The sequence below is a fragment of the Coptis chinensis genome, chromosome 7 (genome assembly GCF_015680905.1).
Source record: "Coptis chinensis isolate HL-2020 chromosome 7, ASM1568090v1, whole genome shotgun sequence".
In the NCBI taxonomy this organism is placed as follows: Eukaryota; Viridiplantae; Streptophyta; class Magnoliopsida; order Ranunculales; family Ranunculaceae; genus Coptis; species Coptis chinensis.
The window spans coordinates 35196107-35210834 of NC_141462.1; the positions used below are offsets into that span (position 1 = coordinate 35196107).

At 37.9% G+C, this 14728-nt stretch overlaps 1 protein-coding gene across 3 annotated transcripts; it reads left to right on the plus strand.

Moving 5' to 3' along the window:
* The first annotated feature begins 6435 nt into the window (after positions 1-6435).
* Positions 6436-14296, plus strand: BTR1L (binding to TOMV RNA 1L (long form)). Of its 3 annotated transcripts, none has more exons than XM_086569696.1 (9): positions 6436-6766; positions 8348-8586; positions 8676-8785; positions 9476-9669; positions 11274-11398; positions 13322-13417; positions 13554-13615; positions 13718-13801; positions 13917-14296. In XM_086569696.1, exons 1-9 carry the CDS (start codon positions 6661-6663, stop codon positions 13924-13926), a joined length of 1026 nt encoding a protein of 341 aa, XP_086425822.1. In that variant the 5' UTR covers positions 6436-6660; the 3' UTR covers positions 13927-14296. The 3 variants fall into 3 exon arrangements, with proteins under 3 accessions (XP_086425822.1, XP_086425823.1, XP_086425824.1); XM_086569697.1 differs by having other exon boundaries at positions 6533-6766; positions 8351-8586; XM_086569698.1 differs by lacking the exon at positions 13917-14296 and having other exon boundaries at positions 6534-6766; positions 13718-13805.
* The last annotated feature ends 432 nt before the right edge of the window (positions 14297-14728 follow it).

The following is a 14728-nucleotide window of genomic DNA, read 5'->3' on the forward strand; positions in this document are numbered from 1 at the left end:
TTGGGGGAGGTTGCGCATTACTTCAAGAAGCGCGGAGGAAAGAAGATCAACCGGAAGAAAGTTGAGCAAAAGAAAAGAGCTCAAAAGCTCATATTTGATATCTCTGATTTTAGCTCGGATACTGAGATGGAGAGAGAGAGAGCCAAAAGAGAGCACCTGTTTCTGGAGTGAGAGTTGTTGGAAGATGCTCTAATAGCCGTCTTGTGTCAAGTCGAGCTGGGGAGGGAGGTGAGAGTGATAGGGGAGGTCGTGGTGGTGGGAGTTATGGGGGAGTTAGTGATGCTCCTGCTCCCGCTCCCTTTCACAGGCCTCAGCTGAAGAGGCGTTTTGAGGTGGTTGAGCCTGAGGGGGCGAATATGACTCGAACTGAGTCTGAGGAATGGCCTGGTTCGGTGGAAGGTCAGGCTCCTTTGAAAAGGATGAACCTGAAGGAGCTGGCAGTGGATGTTGGGGTGGCTGATGCTCGGGGCAAGAAGAAGGCTAGAGAGATTGAGCCAGCTACCCAGAAGTGCAAAGGGGTGGGTTGGGGAGTGTGGCCCAAGGTGACAAGAGTGGTGATTCTGACGTTTTGGACAAAATGGTCACCTACTACGACCTCATGAGTGGGTTGACGAAGCTAGTAAAGAATAGGGACTGTAGTTTCAAGTCTTCACTAGTTGCGAATGAGATGTTGGAAAGTATTCCCCTGGATGGAGATATATACTAGTTGGAGACTGGGAAGGACCTGGAGGCGAACCTAAAAGATATGGATCGCTCGTTGTGCTTTGTAAGTGTCCTTCCAATCTGACTTTTGTTTTGTGCTTTGAGTTGTTGCTCTTTTGACTTATTTTGTTGGTTTGTCAGGTCCTGGCCATGTATAGGAAGCTGAGGGAGATGACAACTATCTCCGACCTGTATAAGAAGGAGCTAGAGGTTGCCAAGGAGGCCTATGACAAGCTACTGGCTGTACAAGAGGTGGAACGGGCTGAAGTGGTGGGGCTCAGTCGGGAGTTGGTGGGAGGGGTAGCCTTGTTGCAGCCCCCCGGCGGCCTCAAGGGTGGAGGTAGAGCATTGGGTTGTTGAGTGCAAAAATGTGCAGGCCATTGCTGAGCGAGCTCAGAATGAATACAACGACCTGGTCGACTTGGTAGAGAGTGGTGATGTCTACGTTCTGGTGGATGATTACATGGAGTAGAACATAAGTACAAAACCCTCAAGAGATCGGTTGAAAGTGGGGCTGCAACAGTAACTGTGGAAAGTAATGTTGCAGATGCTAATAGACGATCTGATCTACCAACCGACCTCGAGCTGCTCCTGCTGCTCAGCCCACTGAAGATGCTGCCACAAAAGTGTTGAATGCAAGTGGTGATCTAGCTAGTAGCTCTATTGGTGAAGAGGGTTGTCAACTGGACCCTTTGAATGTGGAGAATCTTCCTTGCGTCAACTGATTGTGCTCTTCTTATAATTTTGATGATAGATGAAGTGTTTGAACAATATTTTCTTTTTGCTGTTGATACTGATACTTTTATTTTTGATGGGGATGCTGAGGTTGTTTTCTCAGGATAACATGGGGGCCTCTAGCATCTAACCAAATTCGTAATAAGTAAAAAATATTTAAATTACTTACTTGTTGAATTGGGATTGTCTTTGAATTTTGCATGAATGTGATTGCTTTCATTCTTTTTGATTTGCTATTTGACGACTTGTGCTACATAGTAGTAGGCTTGACTACCTATTGAACTTTGTTAGCTCATTTGATGCTTGTAGGTCGTAAGTGTCTGTGTACGACTTGATAGATGCGCGTAGTTGGCACTTAGGTTTCCTTGTGTCCTTAGGTGTGTGTATTGATTGAGTGGTTCTTTTTTGGGAAACTTCTTATTAATTCTTGACTTATAATTAACCTTTGAGTGGTAATTATAGTTGAGTCAAACTTAACCCTTTCAAAGGCCTTAAGTTGACTTGGGGTCCTCTTGGTGGTCCCTGGGTTTGTATTTGATTGATAATTAGCCTTTGCGTGGCAATTACAGTTGAATCATGTTTAACCCTGGTGTTGGTGTTAAGTTGATTTGTGGTCCTTTTGGGGGACCGTGGATTGGATTTGGTTGATAATTAACCACTGCGTGGTAACTATAGTTGAGTCGTGCTTAACTCTGGCGTTGGTGTACGACCTGATACTTTGATGTCCCATATTGGGTAGCGAGTGCAACATGCGTGGTTCTCATGTAATGCAAGGATAACATTTATACACGAAATGTTGATGGAATTTTATTTATATTGATTGATACATCTAGAGACAAATTAATGGTAAAAATGCTTAAGTAGAGCTGTATTCCAAAGTCGGGGAAGCTTATCACCGAGCTGAGTTTTGATCCAGTAAACTCCATTTCCAACGACTTTGTGAACTATGTATGTGCCTTCCCAAGTTAGGTCAAGCTTGGCTAGTGCTAAGGTCTTTTTGAGGACTAGGTCACCAATTTGGAAAGACCTTGGGACGACCTTATTGTTGTAAGATCGTTGGATTATTTGGTGGTACCAAGCTAGGAATATTGCAGCAGTTTTCCTTCGCTCCTCTTGGAGGTTGACTTCTTTGGCTAAGATGTTGTTATTTTCTCCTAATTCGACGATGTCAGAATGTGTAGTTGTGATTGTAAGTTATAATGGTATGACTGCTTCTGTTCCGAAGCAAAGTGTGAAAGGGGACTCTTTGGTACTGGCTCGGATTGTTATTCTTTATGCCCATAAGATGTTCTTGAGTTGTTCTGGCCATTGGTTTTTCTTGCTCTCCAACTTCTTTTGAAGATTTTCTTTGATGGATTTGTTTGTGGCCTCTGGTTGGTCATTGCTTTGTGCATATCTAGGTGTATAAAATGCTTTAGTGATGAGCCATTTTTGTAGAAAAGCCTTGACTTGCGTGCCAGTAAATTGGGTTTTGTTGTCCATGACGAGGGTAGGGTAGACCAAATCTTGTGATGATATTGGTCCATATGAAGTTGATGATGTGGACTTTCTTGACTTGAACGAGTGATATTGCTTCAACCCATTTGGTGAAGTAATCTATGGCTTCAAGGACGTATTTGAGTCCTGTTTTCTTTTGTGGGATGAATGGTCCTTTGATGTCTAGCCCCCACATATGGAAAGGCCAGGGGTTGGCTATGTTGATCAACTCTCGTGTTGGACTTAGATGGTTATGACAAAATGTTTGACATTGGTGGCATCTGAGAGCATACTTCTTTGCCTCGATGTGCATGTCTGGCCAATAATACCCTTGGGCGATTGCTTTATGAGCCAGAGATCTTGCTCCTGCATGGTTGCTACATTCGCCTTTGTGAATTTCGTCAAAGATGAGTTAGCCTTCACGTGGAGTTATGTACCTTAGGTGGGGTCCTTCTACAAATTTACGGAACAATCGACCGTTGATCACAGTGTATTTGGGAGCTCGAATTTGTATGACACGAGCATTCTTTGCCTCTGCTGGGAGCTCGCCATGTAAGATAAACTTCAGGAATTGGCCTATCCAAGATTGGGTGATCTCTTCTTCAGATGAAGGCTGGAAGTTCGTGAGGCTGTTGACTATTTCTTGTTGGTAGGAGGGCCTCTCTAGGATGTCAATGTAGACTGTGCTGGGACATGCATCTTGGGTTTTCAAGGCTAAGAAAGTCAGGCTGTCTACATGCATGTTATCCTCTCGGGGAATGTGTTCTAAGGAGAATGTTGTGAACGAGCTGATGATATCATTGACGACCTGGGCGTACTTGACTAAGTTTGCTCCATTTGTCATATATTCTTTGGTGATCTGTTTGACGATTAGTTGTGAGTCACTGTAAGCTTTGAGCTTTCGGGCTTGTATTTGTTGTGTCATGCGGATGCCTTTGATTAATGCTTCGTATTCTGCTTCGTTGTTGGATGTTGCGAAATCGATCTTGATTGACTTTTGTAGCTGGGTTCCTTCTTGTGAAGTTAACATAGCCCCCAGTCCACTACTGCTATTGTTGCACGCTCCATCTATGTAGAGGTGCCATGTGTCTGGGGTGGTTGGTTGATGGAGTGAAGTGATGGGCTCGGGTTCCCAGTTGACATCTTCGACGAGGAAGTCAGACGGCGCCAATGTAGAGGTGTTGTATTTTGGGTCTATGACCTGATGTTGTGGTTGGTAAGGAATGGTTGCACTCTTTTTTGGGACAAGAGTTGCCTACGTATCAAGTTCCTTGGGTCAAACTTGAATTAAGCCTTACGTAGTTCATCTCTCTCTACTTATAGATGTTTGAGGTGACCTTCATTATTTGCTTCAGGCTGTTGTTAAGTGTAGATCCATATTTTATGCTATCTTGATGATTCGTCATTACTCCTGATGTTACAAAGTAAATATCTCATTGATCGGTGTGTTGACTGAGCTTCAGGATCGCGGTAGATCATTTACTTCCATATATGGTTGTATCTGATATTTGGGATGACCTGAGCCTGGTTCGTTGTTACGTCCTAATGGCTTGGTACGAGCTGGTGATCGAGCTGTGAAGATACGACCTAGTGTGTGGACACGTGTGCTGTAGTGATATGAATGTAGAACAGAGGGTACTTACATTCATTAAGTTTTCGTTTGTTCTCATCTTGTTACTTTCTTTACTAGCAACAGAAGGTAGACGTCGTGGTAAGCCACCACCAGCTCTCCTCCATCAAAGCCCACACCGTCATATCCCCCACCACCATCCGCACCAAATAATACCACAAAGAACAAAGTAACCCATGGTGCTGAAATTGGAGTGGAAATTCCCCTCGACCTCATCCCTCCTCCAACCACAAATTCTTCTAACTCACCATATTTAGTTTCCCGCTAAATAGTCAATGCAATGCTAATTCTACTCGGTTACCTTTTAGTTTAAGATCTTCGGATATTCTATGTGTTTGCTTTATTTGCTGCATTTTGGAGTGTTCTTTTAGGTTAGAATTTGGGTTGGCATAACCGTTGTTCTTATCTTATATGTTTCAACTTTTTTTTTTCTTTGGTATAAATCTTATCTATTTCAAGTTGTTTATGCCAGAAATTGAATTTTTATAGACTTGTAAGTTGGAACATTTGTAGCACTAAATAAAATTCGTAGCTATTTCCTTTACTATATTTTGGCTCATGGATGTTGTTTTAGGGGTGTGCATGGGTATCCGATTATCCGAAACCGAATCGAAACCAAAACTGTTTATAGCGGTTTTGGGTCCTAAAATGTTAGACCCATTAAAAGTGGGTCTTCAAGAACCGAATTGATAAATAACTGAACCCGTTAGTTAGAACCGAATAGTAAAAAACTGGTGGGTACAATAACCGATTATTATGATTTTGATATATAAAGTTTAGTTTTATATTACACATGCAAAATAAATACAAACCAAAACATTATAATATATAGTGTTTTATTTTTTTTAGGTGTAAACTTTTACTAAATATATAAGGGCGGTAGCATAATAATGAATGTAAGTTATTAAATGCATGTTTTGTAACATTACATTGAGCATGTGTATGATAAATATTAATAATAATGTCAACAACTACACGCATGTATACTATGAATTAATTCGTACACTGTATATATTAACTAATAAATGTGTACATTATATGACGTACCCAAACCGAAACCATAACCGATTATTATGATTTTGATATATAAAGTTTAGTATTACATTACACTATAAATAAATATATGCAAACCCAAACATTATAATATATAATGTTTGTTTGTTAGGTATAATAGTCTACTAAATATATATAGCATAATAGTGAATGTGTGTTACTAAACACATGTTTTATAATATTACATTAAACATGTGTATTATAAATGTTAATAATAATGTCAGCGTCAACATATATATTATGTATAACTAATACATCGTATAAATTAATTAATAAACGTATACGTGTTTGATATATTACACGTGTATATATAGGATAATAAATACGTACAACGCTAATTAACCATTGTGGGACATGTACTTATTCTCTATATATGATGTACTTATTCTATATATGATGCATGTACATATATAATATAATATGTACACGTGCTCGATTTAAAATACATGTGTTTATGAGATATGTTTAAAGTTTTTAGATAACTTTCAAATAGCATTGAATTTATGACCATTATTTTTTATGAGAGGATAAAAATATCGGTAGTAAGTATTATTGTCGCACTAAAAACCAATTTTTATATCGATTTCGTAATTAAAAATAATAATTTTAGTAATAATAATGTATAACTCGAGATAGAACCGAACACAGTGCCATTCATAGATGCTATTGAAAGTTTTTACCCGTAAAGACTCGGTATCATTTATCAGCCTCCAGCCGTGCTTCCCTAGCATGGACATTTTATTACCCAATCTCCTCTTCTTCATCAACATCAACATCAACTTTGGCATTCCATTATTCTTATGTGCTATACTATTTGAATAATTGGTGTAAACTTATTTAATGTCAGGTTAGGGACGTAGGGAGCCCTATGAAGCGGACCAGAACCGCCAGCATGACATGACACGTGACATCCCCAAGTCCTATAATATCCATCCTCACGAAAATTACAAGTTAACCCAAAACACAACAAGAAGAAAAGAAAGACACAGACGATTCTCTCTAAAAATAAAACGCTCTCTAATTATTTGTTTCATTTTGAGGACAAGTAAATAAATAATAACAAAATGGAATCACCTCCATCAGCAGCACAAGAACAAGATTCTTCTTCTCCCGAAGTCGCACCGAAGAGATCTGGAGGACGAACTCCTCCACCTCCTTCTCCTCATTCAGGTTTTACATTAAATTCTCCTCGAGATCTGTATTCAATATATTCTTATTATTATTCTACATTTATGTTTATTTTCAATTGGAAGCTTTGCATGTACTATTAGAATTTTGGGATCTGTGTAATGACAATGTGGTTTAACCAAAATGTGAATCCCGAGTGTAGTATTGAAGATCACATTCAGGGAGGCTGATTGTGTTTTTTTTTCAAACATTTCTACACTGGATGTAAAATTAGATAGATTAGTAGAGGAGGGCATTTGTTTTTGCAGAAAATTGGGTATAGGTACACAGACGCAAATTTCTTATGTTCAGAGGAAATAGCAAACTTTTTTTTTGTTTTTCCTCCATAAAAACTGAAATTTGACATCTGTCTCAAATTTGAGGCTGACTTTTACAATTTTGACCTCTTTTATTAGTCCCAACTAAAGAAGCCAACTACCAACAAAAAAAAAACTACGAACTAAATCAGTTACCAAAAGAGTAGTGGGTTAATCAAAATAACTAAAATTCATCCAAAATCTACAAATTTCCAATTAAAAGTGAGATGAATTTCTAGAGAGACCAAAACAATGTGGAAAACATCAACTTCAAAAACGGAAAAAATGTATGTTGATTACAACTAATTTCAATACAGCTTTTAACAATTTAAAATGCATCTCTGATAATTTTGAATATCATGTTTAAGCTTTGTTTGATGTAATTCAAATTGTGAAATTGTGAAAGGACAAATGGGTTTTTTTTATAAGACAATTGTATTATTTGATTGCAGTACATCTTGGAGCAATACACACGCATCCCTTGCCCGATGAGTGGCCTCAATTGACACACACCTACAAAATTTTATGCACATTAGATTTTCAGATATTTATTATTTGTGGAAGAAATTGGCGCTACAAATGAAAGGGTAAAAAGGAAAAATAAGAAGTTTTAAAAACAGTTAATACACCCAAAAAGTGACATGTTGTTAAAATTGGAGTAGAATCAAAAGATAATATTGGTCTTTCTCTAGACAAAAAAGACACTAAAGAAAGTGTCTAGAGCCCAATTTCTAGTTTGTTTTTGTTCACTATGATTCTTGACAACAATACAAGACGGAGTTTTAGGTCAATGGTTTTAGTGGATTTTTGCTATCTCTTAGTCTGAGGTGTTACCAAAAGTTTACTTTTATATATCATAATATTTATACATGTTGATCATAAGATAATGTGTCGATTATATATGGAGGGAATTTGTTTAGCTTTCCTCCTATTTCATCCTCCCCTTGTCCCCTTTCCTTTGTAATAATGAAATAATATAAACCGTTTGCGCAGAGGATAATTAAGTGGGAGTGGCAAACCCATTTTTTTCTAGTATTGTTTGGTTTCGTCTATGTTTTTTTTTGGTCACCCCCTTACTTTGCTGCCTTTTCCACTTGAGCGTGCATAAAGAGAAGTTTGAGTTTATATATTCTGTAAGCACTTCAACAATTATTTATGTCTACCAAGTTTTGTATCTTTCTTTATCTGCTAGTGTGTGTGCATAATTGTGTCATATTATCTCGATTCTTTATACTTTTTTTTTTATTGTCATGGATGGTCATTTCAGAAGACAAGGAGAAACCTGCACATATTAGATTTCTTGTATCAAATGCTGCAGCAGGTTCCGTTATTGGAAAGGGCGGCTCTACAATTACTGAGTTCCAATCACAGTCTGGAGCTCGCATTCAATTATCACGGAATCACGAATTCTTTCCCGGAACTTCAGATAGAATAATTATGATATCTGGTGCATTTGATGATATAATCAAGGCAATGGAACTTATTATGTCCAAATTGTTAAGTGAGGTGGGTCTAATACTCATTTTTGTCTACTTTATGATCAAGCTTTCTTTTGTTAACACTAACAAGTGTTATTTTGTTCTTTTAAAATGTAGGTTCATTCTGAAGATGGTGATGATAGTAGTGATCCTAGATCAAAAGTGAGGCTCATTGTTCCAAACAGTTCTTGCGGTGGCATAATTGGGAAGGGAGGAGCCACAATAAAGTTAATATAATTCTTTTTAACTTTCAATACTCTGTTTTGTCTGGATATTTAATGTTTAAAATATGTTGCAGTTGAATGATTTTGCATTGTGAGTATTAGAGTCCAAATAATATAAAATCCAAATTTAGGCTCCTAGGCCTCCACCCCCCCCCCACCCCCCTTTTCTTCTGTCTTTGTCTAATAATGTTTTTTGTCTAGTTCATCGACATGTTCAATGTTGAACTCATTGGTAGATGCGTCTAAGAATGCATCGCTTTGTAAGTTACATTGATCTGGATAGGTGTGTAACTGTGTATGTACGATACGGATAGGAATTGTCTGACACGGCGAAATGTAAAAAATTGAGATATCATACAGTATGTGTCCGGGGAACATACGCCATGTAACACTGATCACTTTAGAGACAATGGTTATTTACGCTTTAATCTTTGTTTGTTTTTTTTAAAAAAAAATCTTTTATATATGCCTCCCGAGCAGACATAGGTCTGTACTAGAGGAAGACTAGGGAAGTAAAGAAATCAAAGGTTTTGGTGATTGTCTGCAGAGTTCTACACTGTTGTTGTCCTGGATTTTGTTATAACTTTATTTGTGAATGTAGGCAAATTGTAACTTTATTTTAAATTGGGCTCCTTTAATGACATCCACGTATACACCGACAATTGCTGACATCAAGTTTACGCTTTCAAACAGGTCTTTTATTGAAGAATCACAAGCTGGCATCAAAATATCTCCTCAGGATCATAACTATATTGGTTTGAGTGATAGGCTGGTGACATTGACAGGATCTTTAGATGAGCAAATGCAGGCAATCATTCTGATTTTGTCAAAACTAATGGAAGACACTCATTATATGCAATCTATGACTGCTCCATTTACATACGCAGGTTCGGTTGTGTTAACATTATCTAGTTCAATGCATATTTTCCATCACTATTGGTTGCTTTATAACACTATGATGCAAGTGTTACCTGAGGACTTTGTATGCTCGATATGAAATTCTGAACCTTTTTTTGTGCTCTTTAGTTCTATTTCTTTTATACATTGGGTCAGGAGGACTTATGGTTACATATGAAATAGTTATCACCGTAATCCTTTGCTTTGGACAACAGCCTATCCCTTCTACGGAGTTGACAAACAAATATGAGTATGGATGGGATGTTGTCCAAAGCAAAGGATTACTAATTAGTCCAACCCATGTGTGTAGCCTAAACGGCTAAGCCTTGTGTCCTAGTTCTTTGAGCAAAATGATTAGGCTGTTTGTTGATTAAACAGTGAGACCATGGGAACACATTAACCCAAAATTTATTTGTAATTTTGTATGGATTTCATGTTTATTGGAAATTGAAGTTACCGAAAAATAGGAAAATATCAAACCAACAAGAAATTTTTTATGTAAATTCACAATAGCTTCCTTTAATAAAATTTAATATTCAAAACATTAATATCCAAAGCCTCATTAAGCCTGCCTAAATATAAAAGATATTATATCACCAAAACAAACCATTTTAATTGATATTTTATTTACTTAATTCACCACTCTTATATATGCTGTTTCCAATATCTTTCACATGATGTATTATTTTCAAAATTTTCTAGTACATAGATCCCCTTTTTTTTTTCAGTTATAAACCAAGAATTCAAATCTGAAAAATGTGTGAAACCTCCAGTCCGAGAATAGAAGCCCACATGTGTGCTATGTTTACATAGACAACCTGATCTAGACTGAAACCGAAAAGTCCAAGCTCGATAAAACTTGACTCCGATAAGGCTCAATCCCAAATTGGGCCCAGCCCGCCAAGTTTCCATCCTTACATCAAGCATGGCACTAAATACATTTATGCACACTTTTATGATATTTTTTCTGGTTCAAACTGTTAATTTTTTTTTGCTAAAGGGTAATTTTAATTAGAAATGGGAAAATTACATGGAAGTAAAAAAACAAAAAAAGAAGAAAGAAGATACATGAAGCCCAGGTCATTGGAGTGTAACTCCAAGAGCTCATTAAGAAGTAAATCTATAATATGTGGCAGCAGGGTCCTCAAGCCTTGTCAGAACTCCCGGTCTACTGTTCCACCATTGTTTAGTTGCTAAAGCTAGTGCACATCCTTGTCGAACACGTGTCTGCGGAGAAGTTTGCCTCTCTCCATGATGAGGTGATGTTTAGCCATGAGACTTACAGAGTCACACTATAGGTTGTACTTGTGCACGCCCCATTTTTATCTTATACTGAATAACAATTTTTCTTTCTCTTTGATATATGTGCATATTTGATGAATGGAACTCAATGGGTTGAAAAAAGTAACAGATTCAATCTCCTTGTATTATATTTGTTTTTGAAGAATTTTTTATCTTTTTTGTTGTGGAAAATGGCAATTATTGAATGTGTGCTAGTGGTCGACTGTTTAATATGGTTGTTGGTATATCTAATATCAGAGAATATTGAAGTGAAAGTTGATGCATTTTATTTTTCACCAATTTAAACTTTTAGGTGTTAACTTCTCCGGTTTTCACGGTGTTCAATATGGATACTTGGTTCCTCCTGTTGGAGCAGTACCATACAACGCAATAAATTATGGACCAAATGGTGCCCGAGGGAAGTTTCAGAATAACAAGGTTCGTCGTTTCAGCTTCACTAGTTTTCCATTCCAACTTACCATATTATGATGATACACATGTCAGGTGTCATTTTAGTATATTCTGCTTTTAGTTTCCTGTGGGTTTCTGGACGTCATTTTTCATAGACGTTGGGAGGATTAGGGTACAGAGGATGGTGGATGTTGGGAGGATTATGATGAAGACGGGGAGGATTATTTTTGATTTTAGCTGATCTGAGGAGGGAGGATGTACCATGGGATGAGGACAAGGAGGTTTAGGAGGGAAGTGACGATGCCGGGGATTGAATGGGGGACTCTTGTCGTCATCTGATGGCTTAATAAGCTGTAATTGTTTTGTAGGGTTTGTAGCCTTAGTTTGCCCCCACCCCTAGATTTCCGTGTTCGTTTGAGTTTGGAATATTTTTAGGTTGGTTTGGTTGGGGGTCCAGTGTGAGAAGTTGCTTGCGTACTTATCCTGGAATTGATCATTGATGTACAAATTGGTTTCTGATTATATTTATACGTACCTTTTATCGATAAACGGATCAATAAAAGAACATATGGTTTTCACAGAGACCACAATTATCTTGCACACAATGCTTGATTTCTAGACAAAATTTTGAGATCACATTGGGAGGGCATTTAAGGTAATAGGGTAACTATTCCATTGTGATGTGTTCAAAAGATCCTTGAAAGAATGAAAAGTTCTTCATAGTTGTTACCTTGGAGGAGAGTGATTGTTTCCCGTTTTGTGGAGAAACATTTTGGGTGGGAGACTGGTCTGGTTCTTATCCCGTATGAATGTCGGATCTGGATTGGGATCCTTAATGTATCTCCTTTTTTTTAGAGGGATTCCGTTCAACTCCGGAGTTGGTCACTAGATTCTTTTCTGAGAGGATAGTTTGTTGTTTGGCTCATCTAAGTTAAAAGGAAAACCCATCATGGATCACTTGGTTAAAACTGAGTACGGCATATCTTGGAACTTGGGGTGCGAAGAGTATTTAGTGATGCGAAATTGATTTTCTAGCTTCCCTTATGGTTAGGCTGGATGCACTATCTTATCTGGTGAATAATTGTGATAAGAGAGTGCGGTTTCCAAGCAGAAAAGGTACCTTGACAATTGGTAGTTGGTTATATGTAGACGAGTTGTTCCCGGTTTATCTATCAAGGAGAAGGGTTTAGGGAGGAAGATTATAGAATTTGGAATTGGGATTATAGCGAAAGGTTTTGGGTAAAGTCTCTTTATGGGACACTAGCCAAGCATATAACGCGAAAGGCACAGAATGCGATTGTTACCGCCAACCTTCCACACGAGATTGTATGGATGACTTGATTTCCCTTTGAAGTCGTTTTCTTAACTTGGATGGTATATCTAAGGTGCATTTGAATTATTGATAAATTAATGCCAGAGTTATGGAGTTTTACATTGTTCTCCTACTTTGCGAGGAGGTGGATCATCTTCTACTTCTTTGTTAGGTGGCTAAGCGTGTTTGGGAGTCATTCTTCTCATCTTTCAATAAACATTGGAACCATCCTGGGGATGTTAGGGAGGCTCTTGTGGTGACGTCTTTGTGAGGCTCTTTCTCCAATGGCTAGGTGGGTGGCGGAGGCTCTTTGTAAGGTGATTGTATAAAAAGTTTTAAGAATAAGTGGAAGTGCACAAGATTGGTGGATATCAAAGCGTCTGTATATGGTCGGTCAAGGACTGTTGGTTTCCTTAGGGACTTGAGGTTTCAAGGATTTATTTATTGCAATAGTATTGTTATGTAATATCTTGTAATATCTTGCAATAGCATTATATAATGACTCGGTGATGTTTTTTCTTGACCGAGTATGATGCCATTGGTAGTTAATGTGAGCTTCTTTTTTCGAATAAACTGAACCATCGAATCTCACAAAATCACCTTTGGTAGTAACATGAGTTTCTTATGTTGGCTCTCAGGAAGATCGGAGCAGTTCGGTGACAATCGGTATCGCCGATGAGCATATTGGAGTTGTTGTCGGTCGGGGTGGAAGGAATATAATGGAGATTAATCAGGTATACAGATAACAGAAGTCAGCAGCAGAGTTTCTTATGTAAAATTTATAACCAATGCATTATCTGGTTCTTTCCTTTATTCTAATTATCCTGCCTTAAAATGTTCTTATAGCTAAGATCATCCTTTGTGCTGTAGGCTAGTGGAGCCAGGATAAAGATCTCGGACCGGGGAGATTTCATGTCTGGTACATCTGACAGGTATTTAGAGAAGGCTTATGAGTTGGCTCATATTGTGGTTTTGGTTAGTTGATTTTGTTGGTAGAGAGGTAGTCTAATACTCTAATTCTTGTTCTCTGGCAGAAAAGTAACAATCACGGGGTCACAGCAAGCAATTCGTGCAGCTGAAACAATGATAATGGAAAAGGTTGCTTCTGCTTCTGAGAGGTGAAAATTGCTTTCCTTGAGGCTTGCTATTCCTTTCTCCTTATTCTTAATTTCCCATAATATGTCTTTACAGAGGTGATCTGAGTCTTTGTTTCTCATTCACCTGATGTTTCAGGGAAACATGAAGTTCTGTGTGAGCTTCAAACAAGAATTTTTTTACCGAAGTTCAGGATTGAACCATGAACTGGGTCTTTCATTACAAGAGCTTTTTGTGGTTTTGTTCTTTCTCAACGGCGAACACTTCTCTTTGAAAATGAGGTCACAGCATAAAAGAGGTTGGAGATTACGGCAAACAAATGTTATAAGAGGTTTACTGTAACTACCTTTCATAACCAATGTAATTGTTACTAAAATAGTCTCTTGTATACAATTTGAGCTTCAAAATTTTGAGCAATGTGTTGGATCTATTTAAGGCCGTAAAGGTGATTGTTGTTGGATTTCTATATATTTGATAATATTGAGGGATGTATATATGAAATTGGCCTGACATCTAAATATTGTTATAATGTACTCTCGAGATGAAGGATTCTGTGGTGTTTCTACATCTGCATGTTGAGGCACTGGAATCTCAGGGAACCTCAGTCTGGACACTAGAGACTGCATGGCTGAACACCCTGCTGGGAAATTCCTAACTTTCATTTTAAATTGTATTTTTATTTTTATAAATTGGACAAAAATTTATAAATACCAGCCCTCTCTGCCCCCTTCATCTAATTCATCAAGCTTATAATATTCAATTCACCATACTCCACGTTTAAGTAAGTCTGCATCAACTTTGGCCTCAACAACAAATTAGTTTAGTTTGACAGCACAAACAAGTAGTCTGCATCAAAGATTCGAAACCTATTTTCAGGGTTAGTGTGTGACAAATCCAATTTTCAGCACAAAAATAACTCGTCTAGTATCTCGCATGTGTGTATACTGAGT

Excerpts from the sequence above, each read along its gene's own strand:
- BTR1L (XM_086569696.1), top strand. The coding sequence starts at position 6,661 with ATGGAATCACCTCCATCAGCAGCACAAGAACAAGATTCTTCTTCTCCC. Across the intron at positions 8,587-8,675 it reads TGTCCAAATTGTTAAGTGAG|GTTCATTCTGAAGATGGTGA; the intron begins GTGGGTCTAATA and ends TTTAAAATGTAG. Across the intron at positions 13,616-13,717 it reads ATGTCTGGTACATCTGACAG|AAAAGTAACAATCACGGGGT; the intron begins GTATTTAGAGAA and ends GTTCTCTGGCAG.